The 16,627-nt window shown below is 39.3% G+C and overlaps 1 protein-coding gene across 4 annotated transcripts in view; it reads left to right on the top strand.

Moving 5' to 3' along the window:
* The window catches only part of MYOM1 (myomesin 1), a 75,487-nt gene that overhangs the window by 37,135 nt on the left and 21,725 nt on the right, over window positions 1-16,627 (top strand). For 2 of the 4 annotated variants that reach the window (XM_056485370.1, XM_056485371.1), the window contains exons 17-25: window positions 779-900; window positions 3,703-3,899; window positions 4,653-4,779; window positions 5,495-5,679; window positions 6,470-6,584; window positions 11,033-11,189; window positions 12,111-12,217; window positions 12,341-12,385; window positions 15,917-16,053. In XM_056485370.1, coding sequence (XP_056341345.1) covers window positions 779-900; window positions 3,703-3,899; window positions 4,653-4,779; window positions 5,495-5,679; window positions 6,470-6,584; window positions 11,033-11,189; window positions 12,111-12,217; window positions 12,341-12,385; window positions 15,917-16,053 — 1,192 coding nt within the window. Of the gene's footprint in view, window positions 1-778; window positions 901-1,824; window positions 2,152-3,702; window positions 3,900-4,652; window positions 4,780-5,494; window positions 5,680-6,469; window positions 6,585-11,032; window positions 11,190-12,110; window positions 12,218-12,340; window positions 12,386-15,916; window positions 16,054-16,627 lie in introns of all 4 variants that reach the window. The other 2 variants (XM_056485369.1, XM_056485368.1) reach the window with 2 other exon arrangements.

Raw genomic sequence — 16,627 nt, 5'->3', positions numbered from 1 at the left:
TTAGTACATTGTGAAGTAGAACAAAACCAAAGTAACATGGAATAAAATACACTTAAAGTACCTATTGAAAAATAAGTGGGGTTTTAAACAAAAACAATAAATTTCCATACCAAAATCTATTCCTAAATAAATGATTACTGTCTTTGGAAATTTTGTGTTTTCAGGGTGGACAGCAGAAAAGATTTATGAGGGTTTTTCTTATATGACAATTAGACTATCAAGTAAACATCTTCAAATAAAATAATTTGTCTAATTTGGATTACTGTCATGTATTGAAGTAAGAAAGTGAAGTACAAAAATAATTTAGCTCCTGTACAATACTTTGTAATTTTTCTGAATTTACAGTTTTTCATTTATGATTGGAAGGGACTTATGGGAGCCTGTGTTACATGTGTCTTTTACTTGTTTCATGAAAGTATCCCACAAGAAGCAAATACAGACCTTACCTGTGCAGATTTTCACATTTTTCTATTAGGAAGTATGAATTTTATATATTGGCAAGAGTAAGGTAGACCCTGTGGTAATAAAGAAACTTATGTAGTCTCGAGAAGAAAAGAGTGTTGAAATAGTGTGTCTTAAAAGAGATGAGTTTAGACATTTTTGTGTGAATGAGGTGCCCAGATTGTGCATTCTCTGACCTTCATATAAGTGGTCATGGTTTGTCCTTGGTTTTTAGAAACCAGAATAAATATCATGGAAGAAATAATTTTTTCCCCCTCTTAAAACTTTCCTTTTCTCCATAATACTTTCTAAGTATTCCTTGACTGGCTTGTTTTAGATTCATTTGCCATGGGCTCAGCAATGGTGAGAAGTACATTTTCAGAGTCAGAGCTGTGAATGCAGCAGGACTCAGTGAATTTTCACAGGAATCAGAGCCTATAGAGGTGAAAGCAGCCATTGGTAAGCCATTTTCCATTGCCCCTTTCAATGGTAATTAATTAATTAAATATGTTCTCAGCAATTATTAGTAATTAATTAATTGCTCTGTTTCACAATGTTGTCCACAAATAATAATTTATCCATAGATTCTATAGTCTCAGAGACATAGTTTCACACTCACTGCACTCTTGTAGACTATTCACCTTCACCATCCAGTTTTCTTCAGGTGTTTCTTGTGAACCACTGTATGAGAGCACTGCCAAGTTCACTCAATAGGTATCCTGGAAAATGGGAATGTCATTATGATTCTGTAATCTGGTATATCACCTCTAATGCACACCATCCTATATACAGTCAGTTCCTAAGAAATTTGTATCCATGACTAAACCTAATAGTGCAATGTGCCATCTGTAAACCTTCTCTACCCTGTGTGTTCTCCCTTTGCTGATGGATTGCTTCTGTTTGCCACTGCCTGAACTAATCCATAAAGATTAATGAGACCATTGGGCTAGAGTAAATTGTATGTCTGCAACACTCTCACTCTCATTTGTACTGAAGCTGCATACCTCTCAACCTTAGAGCAGAGACATGTGGCCTAGGGCAATTTTGTGAGATCATCTTGATAGGATCAGAAATGTGACCTGGAAGATCTCATACTAAAATAATTGTGGCAAAGTAAGAATTCTATTAAATTTACATGTTTTTTTCTGCTCTGAATGCTAGACATTATTTCCTAAGAAGCATTATTTGTGAGCAGGTTGAGAGGTATTCTATGCATTTCAAATTCTCTTGAATTCAAGCTTAACATTTTTTGCATAAACACAGTGACTTGTCATATTTTGGCTACATAGTTCACTGCATGCATTTCTTAACACTGTTGCCTAAATGAAGAAAAAAGGATGTGTTCTAAATCCAAATGTCTTTGCTGTTTCCTGGCAATTACAGGGGGAGGATTGCTTCCTGGTGTGTGTCCTGAACTGAGTGGTAAAGCTGCTGGACTAACAGCCCACACTACCAGCTGGGAAGGCATGCATGAGGCCTCCCAGCCTGTCTTTGACACTGATGCTTTGCTAAAATGCAATGCTAAATTTAATAGAGAGACACTTCCCAGTAGCTGTGGCAAACTGGGGAGTACAGGAGACAGTAACACGAGAGAAATGGTTAAGGACGCTGTCACATCTGCACCACAAAAAGTTGCTGCTAAGCAGGCAAGTAAGTCTCGACCCAAGGATCTTTTGACAGTGGAAAAAGTTACAAAGAATAAAGATACAGGTGAGAATTAATGAAATAAATAGATTTTGCTGCTTTGGTAGGTCCACTTCAGACTGCTGTAACTTCTGTTCAGCTGTGCCACAAGTGGACGTGCTCTGCAGTGATGCATCTTCTATCAAATCCATTAATTATGTGCTCAACTCTCCATTAAGATCATTATGCACGTGATGGTATTAGAGATCACTTTACAAACTTAGTGGTTAATGAAAGTGAAACATATTAATATGGTTAGTAATATAAGGGCTTGTTTGACTGCATATTAATGTATCCGAGGTGATATATCATTTCTAAATCACTTTGGTAATTTGTCAGGAATCTGGTTACCTAGTTCTCTGGGTTTTATATATGTGGGAAGGAAACCAAATCTGATTATGATGGTAAGCATGAAAATCTGTTAGGAAATACAAAGATCCTTTGTGGATTTTAGCCTAAGCTACATCTTACCTGCTGACACACTGTGCTAATGAATGTTGTTCTATCTCTGATGAATAGTGATTACATAAGAAGGAAAACATATCAATATATAGGCAAATGCACAAAACCATGTTTTACATTTCAGTGCCTAAACACCCATTTTGCCCAAGATATGTGGAGTTTTAATTTCATTTAGGTCCTGTATCTGGCCAGAGAGCTAAACTCCTTCCTAGGCCTCTGAAGTGAGACACAAAATGTTGAACAGAAAATAAATTAGGGGCACCTGGGCCTAGCTGACACCAATATAAAACATTACACACAAAAGGAAACTTATATGATGTGGGATTTCCATCCAAAGTATGACTTCAGGGGCACAAGTAAGGCTTTTCATGTATGATACATATTTGATATGGTCAAGCATTTTCCTACTAGATACAGAAGAAAGTAGGTTGGGATGAAGTGCATGATTTCTGTATTGTTAAAAAAAGAAATCTAAGAAGGAGGATTATGCCACATATTTTTTAATGTAAGTTCCAGTAACAGACATGTTCCATTTCTGATCATACTGCAGTACCTATGATCACTCTGCCTTCCATTAAGGTAAGATCACATGATGGGTGCAATGATAAAATGTGCACAGTGTATAAATTTAAAAGAACAAAAGAAACAGATAAAGGCAATTCTTGGGAGGAAAGAATGTGAGACTATTTTTTTTTTAAAGTAAACTACAATGAATATTGTATTGTGAAAAGGGGTTTGCTTTCTGCAAAAAAAAAAAAAAATCATTGCATCTCTAATTTTTTTTTTGCTTTTCCTGCAATATTAGTCTTAGTTCCTCATTTTTCACGGAGTAAAGTGAGTCCTGATCACTTGCATCAGAGCTGCAATTGCAACACATTCTTTTGCTATGTATCAGCCTGCTTTTCAAAATCAGTGGATCCTGAACACTAATTCTGGACTTTGCATTTGGTTTGTGGAAACTTTTATCCTGCATTTCTTATTCCAGTTCCAGAAACTTCCCTTGAGCACATAAATACTGTCCTAACTAGGAAGCACAGGGTAGGAGCTGCCTGCACACGGTAAGTGAAAGCAAGGCTGAAGTATTGCCCTCTGCTCACGTGTTACTCACACAAACAGCTGCTCCATCCCCACCCTACGACATCGTGGTGCTCGAGAGCGTTCGTGACTCCATGGTTCTGGGCTGGAAACAACCTGAAGCCATCGGTGGAACTGAAATTACTGGCTACTACGTGAACTACAGGGAAGTGATTGATGGAGTTCCTGGGAAATGGAAGGAGGCCAACATCAAGGCTGTCACTGAGAGGGCATACAGGGTAAGAGGTCACTGCGGTTATTGCTGGGGGAGCAGGCAGTATTTTCAAATCAAATCTCAAAGATGGGTTAGGATGAATTATGATTCAGTGTACAGATAATTGTTCAGAGGGTTTTAATTCCATGATGGTAAATTTATTTAGCCCTATTAAAACTTTTCTGCAAAATTGTTTGTACGCTATTTGTTAGTCTGGCACCAGCTGTCATCTGTAAATTCATTGACACAGTCTGATACTTTGTAAGTTAGGACCTCACAACAAATGGAATTCCTACTGGCTTGGTGAAGATATCCCAGTGCTTGCTGGTGCTGAAACCAGCTCTGTGACAGCTTTTGTGATCAGTTCTTGACCCAGTTCAGAAACAGTTCTAGCTACAACCTCGTTGAGCTGCTTTAGAAATGAAAAGCAATGCCAGGACTGAGTTTCACCCCACTCTGAGGACAACTCTTGCCTTAAATGAACTTGCTCCATACCACGAGACAGACTAAGATGATTGTTGAGCAATTCCCTGTTTCCTTTCTGGCTACCAAAGTGCCTATCAATAGGAAAAGGGGGTTGCAATTTGAGTGTGCTAAGATCACTCACATGTGCTCCACCACTGATCAGAAGAAAAGCCAAGATAATTATCATGTTAAGATGTCAGTAATGCCTCCATCCTCAGGCACACTTAAAAGCATGCTCATGTCTTCAACAATTGTGACTTTCTTCTGAAGTCCTAATCCAAAGTTAATAGGTACCATCTCGTTGATCCTGCAGATCCAAAACCTGAAGGAAAACATGGTGTACCAGTTCCAGGTGGCTGCTGCTAACCTGGCAGGGGTTGGGGCACCCTCCAAACCCAGCAAGCCCTTCAAGTGTGAAGAGTGGACCATTGCTGTGCCTGGTAGGATCCTGAGTGGGACACAGCCCAGGGATGTTCTGGGACTGATAATCTAATGCAGGCATTTTGCAGGGGAGTCAATGGGACACTGAAGTTCAGGGCCAGGCTTGAATCATCAGCACTTTGATTTAGTACCATTACAGTGATGCCTTACATAATCCCTATTTAATTGTAGCATTTTACAAGCAGGCTCTTTAGTTTTCTTTATCTTTCCTTTTTTGTTTCTCTACTGTGTCTGGCACTTTGCTTTCTAGTTTAAGTACTAGACATAAATACCTGTCTAAGGTACAAGGCAGAGAAGAATGAGGTCTTGTATCCCCTGTCTAAATCTATCACTACAAGGCCAAATCCTTGACCTTTTAAGGTTCATTGAAATGAAGTCCACTGACTTCAGTGGACTTTAGACCAGTCCTTGAAGCAGCACATTAGCTTAATAATTAACTTATTTCCCTGAATTTGGGGATTATTTTTCCGTTTTGTAAGCTCATGAATATTTGATCAAGATACCAATCTCAACCAATTAGATTGTGTTTTGGGTTAGTCTTTTTAACTGGCATGGGTTGTATTTACACTGGGTCTAGGTATGATACAGAGGAGCTAAATGTTATATAAGTTCTGTGTACAGTTCTGGGTTCTGTCCGGTTTTGGTTCTGGAGTCTTATGCACTGATTCCTTTGGGATTTATTTTGACACCACAACCCCAACTTTTACATTTCAGGGCCACCTCATGATGTCAAATGCACAGAAGTTAGGAAGGACTCTCTGGTGTTACTGTGGAAGGAACCAGTTTATTCTGGTCGTAGTCCCATAGTTGGTTATTATGTTGATATGAAGGAAACTGAAGCAAAGGAGGAACACTGGAGAAGTGTCAACGAAAAGCCCCTTCAAAAGAAATTCCTGAAGGTAAATAGCTGAAAATTCAAATACTGGCATAACAGCATAACCTTGGGGAAGTCAGATTTCATAGTCATAACCTTCCCCAGTCAGACACAGTCAGACAGCATCATCCTGTGCTGATCATGGTTCCACTTCAAGGAATACTCAGTAGGCCATATAATACATAATTTTGTGGAATGGCTTCTAAAAAGTGATCAGCAGTATAACAGTTCTGGAGACAAGTCTGAAGTAGATTTGCTATTTTTATGCTTTTCAGAATATTTGAAAGACAACTCATTTTTAAGTGTGATCCTTTCATATATGCTTTAAAGGAGTATCCCAGGGTGATATAATGTCAGTATAATTCCTCAAGTCACTGCAATTAAATCTGTACTAATAAATTCCCTCTTGTTTCTAAATAGGTGTGGCTGGCACTTATTACTCTGATAATTTAATTTTTTCAAGCCAGCATTTATCTGCAGTAAAAGACTATGATGTTTCAGAGGTCAATGTACATGGGTTAAAAACATCCTGTACCAAAAACAGTGCTCCTTTTGCTAAGAAATCAATGACAGCAATGACTCTGCCTGAACATTAACTAGCACACATGGAAGGAAAAAGTCACACTGGTTATGTCATGCCACTCTGGAATTGAATTTAAAAAAACAAAAGAGCTGGAAAAGAAAGAAAACAAGAAAGGAAATGGAATTGTCAAATACCCAGACTGATCTTAAAAAGTGTGAAATTAAAATCAGTGTTTTATATATACTTTTTTTTTTTTTTAATTTTTTTTTTTTTTTTAATTTGGTTCCTCCAGATTGGTGGCCTGACACAAGGTGTGAGCTACGTTTTTCGTGTGCGGGCAACAAACCAGGCTGGCGTTGGGAAGCCATCAGATGTGACAGATGCTGTCCTAGCTGAAACACGACCAGGTTCGGTAGAAAGACTTCCTCTTTGCTGTCATATTCACACAGGTTCCTCTTTGTGCAGTGTGTTTACCTGCAGGCTGCGTGCCAAGAATCTGATCCTTCTCAAGTCAAGCTTTTTTATGAGTTGAGGGCCATATCTTAAGTTTGTTGTCTGGTATGTTTTAAGGTCAGAACAGATTTTCTTATCGTAACTACAGGTTCAGGAATATAAAGAAACAATAAAATTGAAAGATGTGCATGTCTCTACAGGTTAGTGCATAAGTAGAGGACCAGGTATTATCAGCTCAATGAAACAATGTTACAGATGTAAATTTTGTCTTTTCTGTATTAAACCAGTTGTTCATGCTTTATCATTCTCCTCTTCTTATGCAAAGTGCCTCAGGAAAGGATGAAAGAAACTACATTTTTTCTCTTGATCTTTAAAAGAAAGGCTTTAAAAGAACAGTGAAGTCATTTTGGAGACCACTTTCAGTAGGAATTCAAGTGCAACTCTTTGTTGGAGTGATCCTTGAAGGCTGGCTCCAGTATGTCTGTAAGACCAGCAAGAAACACAGGAGCCACTGCAGAGGCAGCATCTCCATATCTGGAACTCTGGAACTTCACAAAACTCCTGGGGTTTATTTAGCTATACAAGTAAAACAGGTGACTGCTCAGAGACAACACCTTTTTGTCACCAAGCCTCCAACAGAAAACACAAGCATGGACTTGTGGCTTCCTCATCTGTAGACTATTTTAGAAGTGCAGCGTCCTACAAGAAATCCCAGATATTTTAAACAAATTTAGTGTAGGTTAGCATGATATAAGAAGGTACAGGGGTTCAACTCAACCTTGATCCATCATATACCCTCTTCTCCTCTGACATTTCCTTCCTACACCTGCAGACTTCATTTCCCTGAGATCCTTTGCCAGTTTCTGATCCCCAGGTTCATTTCTACATCCTTCTGCTCAACTCTCACAGATGCTTAATTGTTATGACCAGGGCAGCAAAAATTCTAACAAGTATTAAGTTAAACCTCAAGTGAGGCTGTAAGCCAAGAAGGCCTGAAAAAGGAGGTCTGAAGCTGGGGTTGTAAGAGAACTGGAAAACTCAGAGTAGGGTGACTGGGTGGCTGCTATTGAGCTGGGATGGAAAAAGGGGACTGGAAGGAGTAGATGGTCAACTGAAAGCATGTAAGATTGGGATACAAAGACAAAAAGAAGGCATGTAATTATGTGAATTAGAAGTGTTTGAAACAGGAACTTTGAAAAATATAGGGAACAGATCTATAAGCTGGTGATGCACCAGGGCTATTTCTATCACCTGCAAGCAGAGTAAGGCAAACCTTAAAATTTTATTCCTGAAAACACCTATATACAGCAGTCACCTCTAAAAAGATAATTAAGCCACTATTAATACTAAAGTTTTGCCTTTGTTAATCTGTTTTCATTGAGGGTTAATATCTGTGCATCATACTTCTGATAAAATGTTGTGATGATAACACTCTTCAAGTGTTTTAAATTGGCCATGTTACTACAATTGTGAAAAAAAACAGAGAACAAACTCTTTTGAAGATGACCAACATGACCAAAAAAAATTGTACACTATTTTCAGTGCTCACTCAGAGGAGGTGAACTTGAGCAGAACATTTGTTTTACAGACCTCACCATTAGAGAAGGAGGGTTCATAGGTATGACATCTGAGGGATCACCAGAAGGTGAGGATTTAGCCCAGTGAACGCTCAGGGAAACTGAAAATTACTTATGTGTACAAATCTACTTGACCCATATTTTGAGCTGAGATTTGCTGATACAGAATCCACCAAACTAAGCTTCTTAAAGGGATTAAGACAAAAACTTATTAAAAACAATTATTTCATAAAACAGCCTCTTGAGCAGGCTTCCACCTTTCTCACTCTAACCATGAAAATGTCAAGAACAATCACATAATGTTAAAAAACTAACCACAAATATTTTGGTGCTGCCCAATGAATCATACCTTTATTACCATCTTGGATAGAGAAAAAATATTGTCAGGTCTCTCTAGATAGTTCCTGCTGGAATGCTACTTTTGGTGAATGTGTAAAATTGCAAGACAACTGAGATTTCTGATCAAAGAATGTAAACAGATGAAAATATTTGCTTTCATACAAAGGGTTCCAGTTGCATTTATCTAAAGATATGTGTAAATAGAATGATTTAATACTTTGCATCCACTTTCTTTTCTTTGAAAACCATGTTTAATTTGTACAGTTATCGTCTAAAATTAAGTGAAAAACCCCAACCACATAAAAAAATACTAATCTAGGCTACTTTTGATCTGTAGCTTTGGCTTTTGACAAAAGCACTTCAGCATATGTGGATCTCACAGGAAACAAGAGAAATCTAAGAGCAGATTGCAGCTCTTCCACATTGCTGCCCTTAGTCCTTGTTTTTCTTGATAAAAAGCAAAATTAGATTATGGGCTTGCACCAGCCACCTGAGAAGGGCCTGAACCTCAGAAATTGAGGAAACTCTGTCCCATTCAATTTTTCTGACTGGCTGTATTCAAAATGATGCCATTACCTCTAGTGTGTGGAAGATGTCTGCTTTATGGTCTTTCTTTCCTTTCAATGCAACAAAATGCTCAGATAAATGAAGATGTGATATGACATCTAAGCATTTTATTTCTTACTGTGTCTCTAAGAGAACTCTGAATGATATATTGAAACTACCAAGCTATCTAGAGGAGGGAAATTAAGACTGCTAGTACTATTGCAAATTCTTTGGGTCCGCTTTGCAGGATTGGTGGAGTGAGGTCTTCAAATGTGGTCAGTAATTTAAACCATTTTTTTTTTACTCATATAAATTTTAGAGGTAAATTCCATCATCACTTCTGGAAATAAATGCTATACATTATTATCATAATGAGAATGCTTTAAAACAAATGTAAAATATTCTATTGTTCAAATCACCTTTACAGCTGTTATTCTTTCCATGTCACATAAAGTGCCATCAAAAGATTAATGGCCTAATGACCTAGAGGAAACTAAACACTAATGAAATTTCAAGTGATGAATTTTGCATATAATAAATTAAATTAGAACAAAAAATTGCAAGTACACTGTTGCCTAGTAAAATATTTGTAGGTCTCAGACTTCATTTATCACATATTTGTACTTAATGTGCTTCTCTGCTGCAAGGGCTGGTACATAACAGTACCAAAATGGAAATATTAATCTCATCTTTCATTAAATGCTTATGGCAAAGTGTGAAGACTAAGAAAGCTGTGTGTACACAGATTGTCATGACAGGAGCTGCTTGCAGTGCTGGAAAAAATGTGTATAGTACTAGGATGATGAAACACAGAAATCTACTCTGCTTGAGGGTCACTAAGAAATATGCTGAAAATAAAGCATTTAATCTCAGTGTCAGGAATAAGGCTCTTGTCTTTAAATACAATACTTTGTGGAGCAGGCATGTCATTAGTATTCTGGGCAGCCCAGAATTGTCTTAGCCCCAGTAACAGGACATGAGTGCCCTATTCAGATGTGAGATCCAGCTCAGAGCTGTTCAGAAAAGAAGGCTGGATGTTCTCCAGCACCTCTCAGTGCACATGCTCTCTCTGACATTCTCAGACAAGTTGTTGAAATGAACATTAATGCCACAGATGACAAGCTCACTGGGTTGCCCAAATCCCAGATGAAATTCCCTCAGCTCCACTGGGGTGTGAGGGAGCAGAATAGAGGCACCTTCAGGATGCTGACCCAGGGTTCACCCCCAAGGCCTTTTAAAGGACAAACTGTGTCACCCCATCCAGCTCAACGACTGAAGGTACTGGCAAGACTGGGTGGGTGACTTAAGCAGCTAATTGCAAATATTCACTCCCTTTGTGGGCCCAGGATTAATGGTGCAGACGGCAGCAGGGCTGGGTGCCAAGCACAGCAATTAAACCAACCTCCCTGAGCAAAGCCAGTGTCACCAAAAATGTGCCTCAGTCACAAACGTGGGCTGCTGGGGCAACTCAGCTGCTTCCTCTTCTTCACCTCTTCAAATGCTCACATTTGCATGTTATTCCCTGTATAGCACTTACCCTATTAGAGAATAGGAAATCCATGTTGGATAATGAAAGCTCTAACTACTCCTTGCCATGGAAAATATTGCTATTCAATAGCTCAGACATTTAGTGGATTTAGAGTCTTGCTTTTGTTCCCCCCTTCAGGCTTTTTCATAGCAAATATTGCAACTCTTGTATATGCTTTGATGCTTAGATTCACGCACATAAACCAGCTGATTTATGATGTGCTTTAACCTGTGGATTCGAAAAAGAACTGTTCTTGTGAATCAAAGACCAGGGATATTGATGAGTGCAGCAATTTATGTTCCAGCTGACAAAATGGCAGGGATCTGCTCAATCCACTCTCTGAATGATATCCATAGAAATTTGTTTGCTGACTTCTCTGAGAAACTGAAATTGCCTTGTTCTGCTCTTTAAGGAACCAAGGAAGTGGTGGTTGATGTAGATGACAATGGAGTAATTTCCTTGAACTTTGAATGTGATCAGATGTCTCCAGACTCTAAGTTCATTTGGTCCAAGAATTATGAGCCAATTCAGGACGACCCTCGACTGAACGTCGACACCAAAGGCGGAAAGTAAGACCCTCAGGGGCAGCAATAGTCTCGTGTTTGAGAGATCTAGACTGTCACAGAAATCCAACTCTTTCCTCAGAAAGAGTTAAAACTGCCTCTGTCACTTGATGGTTACTTCCTGAGAATGCTGTTCTCCAGTAAATCCATACCCAGACCATTTGGAAATTGTAGCTTGCACAGAAATGTAGCTTGCTCCTCTGTAGGCACTTTAGTGATGTTTAGGCACAGGGAGAGAAAATCTGTGCCCTATCACCTTATAACCTGTCAGTCAAGGCAAATTATTATTATTGTTATTGTTATTATTATTGTTGTTGTTATTATTATTATTATTATTATTATTATTATTATTATTATTATTCCTATCCCTATTATTTTAAATCTCCAAATAATAAAATGATCTGGCTTCTTGCAAAATGCTTTTGCCCTGTAACACAGCTGTAATCTTTGGAACTGCTGCAGTAAGCAAGGCTTTCTTATGATGGCATCACCATGACCTGATTTAGTAACTTATATAACATCTCCAAGCCTACTCTGTTTCTTCAGGCTTTTCCCAGAGGAAGACAAGGTGAATGCACAGGTTCAGCCCATGAAAGGCCTGTGTGCTCTCCTAGTGATAGGAGCCATATAGAAAGAAAGAGTGGCCAGCACACTCATGGCGCTGCCATATGGAATCTTAGCTAAGGTATCCTTCCAAGGTCAGCTAAGACTTGACAACATGCCTTTTTTCTTTTGGTGTCATCAGCATTTGTACCACACATGGTAGGACTTACTATTATTTATAGGTGACAGAGCAAAACATTTGTCTGCTCAGTCAGAGCAAAACCTAACCCAAGGGTATTTATATCTGGTATTACAGACAGAAAGGAGGAGTTTGGTTCAGATGGATTTCACCTTTTCATCACAACGCTTTTTTTTCTCTTATAGGTCAAAACTTTCCTTTAAGGATCTTGGAGAAGATGATTTGGGAATTTACTCTTGTATTGTTACAGACACTGATGGAGTTTCATCAAGCTACACAATTGATGAGGAAGGTAGACACAATGCCTACTAAGCATGCCTAGTTTGCTTTCACATCTGTTTTTCCCTGCTGCTGTGTCTCTCAGATCCAAAAGGCATGCACACACCTCATAGTACTTCTTTTATGTCTTTTGCAGAAATGAAACGCCTGCTTGCTCTGAGCCACGAGCGCCAGTTCCCAAGTAAGTGAGTCAGTCATGCCTGTAGGGGAGAGCTTTGCATGCAGTGGGGTATCCCTAGCCTGATCTAGAAGATGTCCCTGCTCATAGCAGGGGGCTTGGGCTAAATGGCTTTTGAAAGTCCCTTCCAACCCAAACCATTCTATGTGTCTATGATCACAAAGCTCCTACCACCATCAGGTAACGAGGTCACTAGAGTAATTTCAAGTGAAAGTGGGTTTGGAATGAAAAATAAAGATTCTTTATGTTTTCTCTCCCTGTTTCAGTACATTTGTGTATTACTGATGTCCTTCCCAAACTATTGCAGGCTAAGTCTGTATAACAGCTGGAAAATAAGTATCATATTGGCTTTGCTTCTTCTGCAGAACAGGCCTTAATACTTATTCAGCATGCTTGATCTGATTTGAAAACCAGAATTTGAAAGATTCTCTGATTTTTCTCCAACAGAAGCTAACATAAGTTAAATTTAAGGTTAACAAATTTGGCAAATGTAGTAAATTCAGCTGTGATGATCTATATGTCCAGAATTTTCTTGCTGAAATTAATTCCCTCCCTCTTTCTTGGAACATTTGACAAAATTTGAACATGCTTTCTACTCTTGGAATGGTATTTTCAATTTCACAGAAATTTATGATGTCGTGGTGGTAGCACGATTTGGTTATTTTTATTGGAATATTACTTGAATAAACGGGGGAAAAATAATATTGGATTACATAATGAATCTTAATGCACACAATGAGACCTAAACCTGGCCTCATCTTCTCCCACTATGTTCTCTTATTTTTCATTCCAGGCACTAAAATTCTTGTTTGCATTTTAAAATCTTCAGCTTAGTGCATGCCCTGCTGCACCTCTTCCAAGTCAGCCCACATCACACCTCTCAGCCCAGCCAATCCTTGGCTACAGAAATGACCTTTGTGCCTCCACCATCTCTCTCATTTCCTTCTTCGTCTTTTTCTCATCCACTCTACTCTTCTCAACACACTGTTTCACCACTTGATAACTTAATGACAGCACAAACAAACCCTTGTTTACTCCTGCTCTTCCCAATTATCTTCTCCTAATTATATTTTCACACTAAAAGGCGGTCAGCACAAAACCTTGCTGCTGTCCATGACCTTACTTGCCCTGACCCTTCCATGCTTTGTGCTCACTACCAACTTCACAAAATAAGCTGTTCAGGACACATTATATCATCTTTTTTGCACTGTATTAGGTAAAAGCACACACATAGTTGTGCATGAGCTTCCAGAAGGCACAGGCAGCAAAGAGAGATCACTACAGAAAGTATCCTTAAGGAAGAAACTGTCTCATATGCTTTGGCCACTCTGGGCCCTTGTGTATGCTTCAAGAAAAGTGTATATTACAACTAGGGGTTGAGATTCAGCTGTTTGTACTTCTGAACAGCAATTAATGGAAATTCTGCTTAGAAATACATGCAGCCAGTAACTCCATGGGCAAATAGATTGCTTGAATAGCAAACAGCCTTTCAGAACACAATGTATACCTATGGGTATATGACAGTGAGTTGGTATGAGGTAGAAAGAAACTCTTCCAACTGCTCAATTTAGCAGCTGCCCGAGGACTGCCTGTCAAGTGCTGCCAGTAATTTGTGGTGCTATACAAATAGGATGTGAAACCTCTGGAAAATGCCTAAAATAGGAATCAGTGCTTATGGAAATATTTTAAATAAGACTTTTGCTCATGGCAGACTGTAAAGCAAATTTGTCCAGTTCCTTCAGGCTGAGAAGTGATCAGGCTTTTCTCTAAAAAAGAATCCTTTTGCATCCTTTCAGCCATTTATTTAACAGCTGCTGAGATACTTTTCCTCTCTTCCATGTTAGACTAAGATATTCTTAGTTAATAACAGGCAAGCCAAGTGGGGGTTTAAAATTGCTGTAGAGCTGACAGTGAGACAAAAGCAGTGCAGCCTGATGTCTATTCACACTCCCACTCACTTCCTGTAGAATTTCAGTTGCTTTGTTTTAAGAAATTATGCAAGCCCTGAGATTCCTTCTGTTTCTTACACAGAAAGTGATGTGCTGGGTGAGGAAGGCTCACATGGACCATTCTCACAGCAGGGACACACTTCCATGGGGCTGTTTTGCCCCACTTCCTCATGGCTGCCCTTCCAGGCTTTTCTCTCTCTGGTTAAGCATGTGCCTTTTCCATAATTCTCTTTGTTCCCTGTGGCTATTGCCTCACCTCCCAGGAGCTTTGTTTTTATCAGAGGCAGACCCTGTGCCACTCAGGCACTGAAAGCACATGTGGGTGTGGGGTGTGGGATGGAGGAGTGAGTGTGGCAAAGGAAGAGCTGAGGGGTGCTCACCTCCCAGGTCTGTTTGGCAGTGGGGTGAGATGGCAGCTGTGCTCCAGAAGGTGTCCCAGTCATTTAGAAGGGTGCAAATAGAAAGATGAGAGAAATCAGACATTACCTTGGTTCCAGTCCTCTCCTGCTGCAGCTGAGCTCTGCACACACAGAGCTGAAGAAGCCAGCCTGCCCTGGGAGGTGTGTCTCTACCAGCAGACTATATCTTCATGTGCTTTGCACCGTGTTTGTGCACTGTCCTGAGCCATTCCATGTACACCCAGCAGGGCACACTTTACACCACTGAGAAAGTAGAGCCTGGGGGAGAGCTCACACACAGCAGCACATAATCCTGAGAGCATGGTTTTCACTGAGAATCCTCACATTCTCTAAGAGATAACGTGATGGAAGACAATGAGATGAGCAATATGCCCCAATATCAGAGTCTAAATACTCATGCTTAATGTACCTGATTATGGTGTCTTAAAGCAAAGTTGAAGTGAAAGCAAGTTTAGGAGTTACTAACAGGAACTAACTAACTAAAAAAGAGTTATATATAAAAGAGTCATACTATACCTATGGTATAGTACACAATTTTTACAATCTTTTTTCCCTATTGACACATTGAATAGTTTTATATGTGGGGTTTTCGGTTATTTTTAGGAAAACAAAATGTACTGGGGAGACTGAGGATGTGTTGGGATTTTTGGTGAATTCTGGAGTTGGAGGGTCCACTCAGCAGAGTATCAGAGTGTTTTCAAAAATCTCCCAACCTACAGCTGACTTTCTGATCTGGCTTTGTGCTTGGAGTTTTTTTTGTGTTTTGTTTTGTTTTGTTTTTTCCCCTCTGAGTCAGCTCACTGTCTTACAGTAATATTATTAGACAACTCATTAAACATGGGTCTGCAGCATACAGACTCATGTAATGCTGCACAGGTACTTGCAGTTGGCATTTGAAATAGCCTTGTTTTAGAACAGAGCATAACTCAAATCTTGAACTCTTTCAGTTTGGACAGACCCTGTGATTTAAGGATCAAAAGACTAAATCTCACCTGTCATTTTGTGTATATGTGGGTGGAGAAGCATTCTGTCTATATGAAGAGCAGTTATGAGCTACTTACCTTGCATACAGTATCTGAGTATGGAAGGATTTCTGGTTGTAGCAGACAATAATTATTGGAGCACAGGCAAAATATATGCATCATTCCTTTCTTTCTTCTTTGTAGCTGTCCCACTTATCTCTGAGTTGGCAGTGGAAATCTTGGAAAAAGGAGAAGTGAGATTCTGGCTGCAAGCTGAAAAACTGTCCGGCAATGCAAAGGCCAACTTTGTGTTTAATGATAAGGAGATTTTCAATGGAGAGGTAAAGCTCCTCACTGCTCACATGTGTTTGCATTTTCATGAGTATCAGTGAGGATTAGTGTCTCTATCTTCAGTATACTTCCAGCTAGTGTTCCACTCTGATGCATTTTCATGAGAAATAGCAAATGTCATGGAAAGCACGATTAGAAAGATTTTATCCATAGCTCTGAGCTCCAGATGAATTCTACTGGATGCATTTTTAAAAAGGGAAGTTATATTCCTTCCTGCCACTTTTGTGAATACCATGTGTTCTATTAGCTGTGGTCTTCAAGGAATCACTGCTCCTACCTCCTTCACCTCTAGCCCTAGAATAGCCTTGTTCTCATCTCTCTTTGTGGTTTGAAGGAATTTACGACATCACAGAAATATTCCCAAGTGGTTGTTTCCAGCTGCAGAACTTGTTACCCCCAAAGACATGGCATGATTTTGTTGCAACATTGATAGAAGGCAGAGGTGGAGCATTCTAGACACAACCTTGTAAAATATAATCACCCTCAAAAAAAGGGCATTATCCTGAAGAGATGCAAATCTAAAAACCTTTTCAATGAAAAAGAACATAGTACTCACTGTGCAAC

This window comes from Oenanthe melanoleuca, chromosome 2, assembly GCF_029582105.1.
Source record: "Oenanthe melanoleuca isolate GR-GAL-2019-014 chromosome 2, OMel1.0, whole genome shotgun sequence".
In the NCBI taxonomy this organism is placed as follows: Eukaryota; Metazoa; Chordata; class Aves; order Passeriformes; family Muscicapidae; genus Oenanthe; species Oenanthe melanoleuca.
Note: the sequence above shows the minus strand (reverse complement) of the source record. Positions and strands in the feature narration are given on the sequence as shown.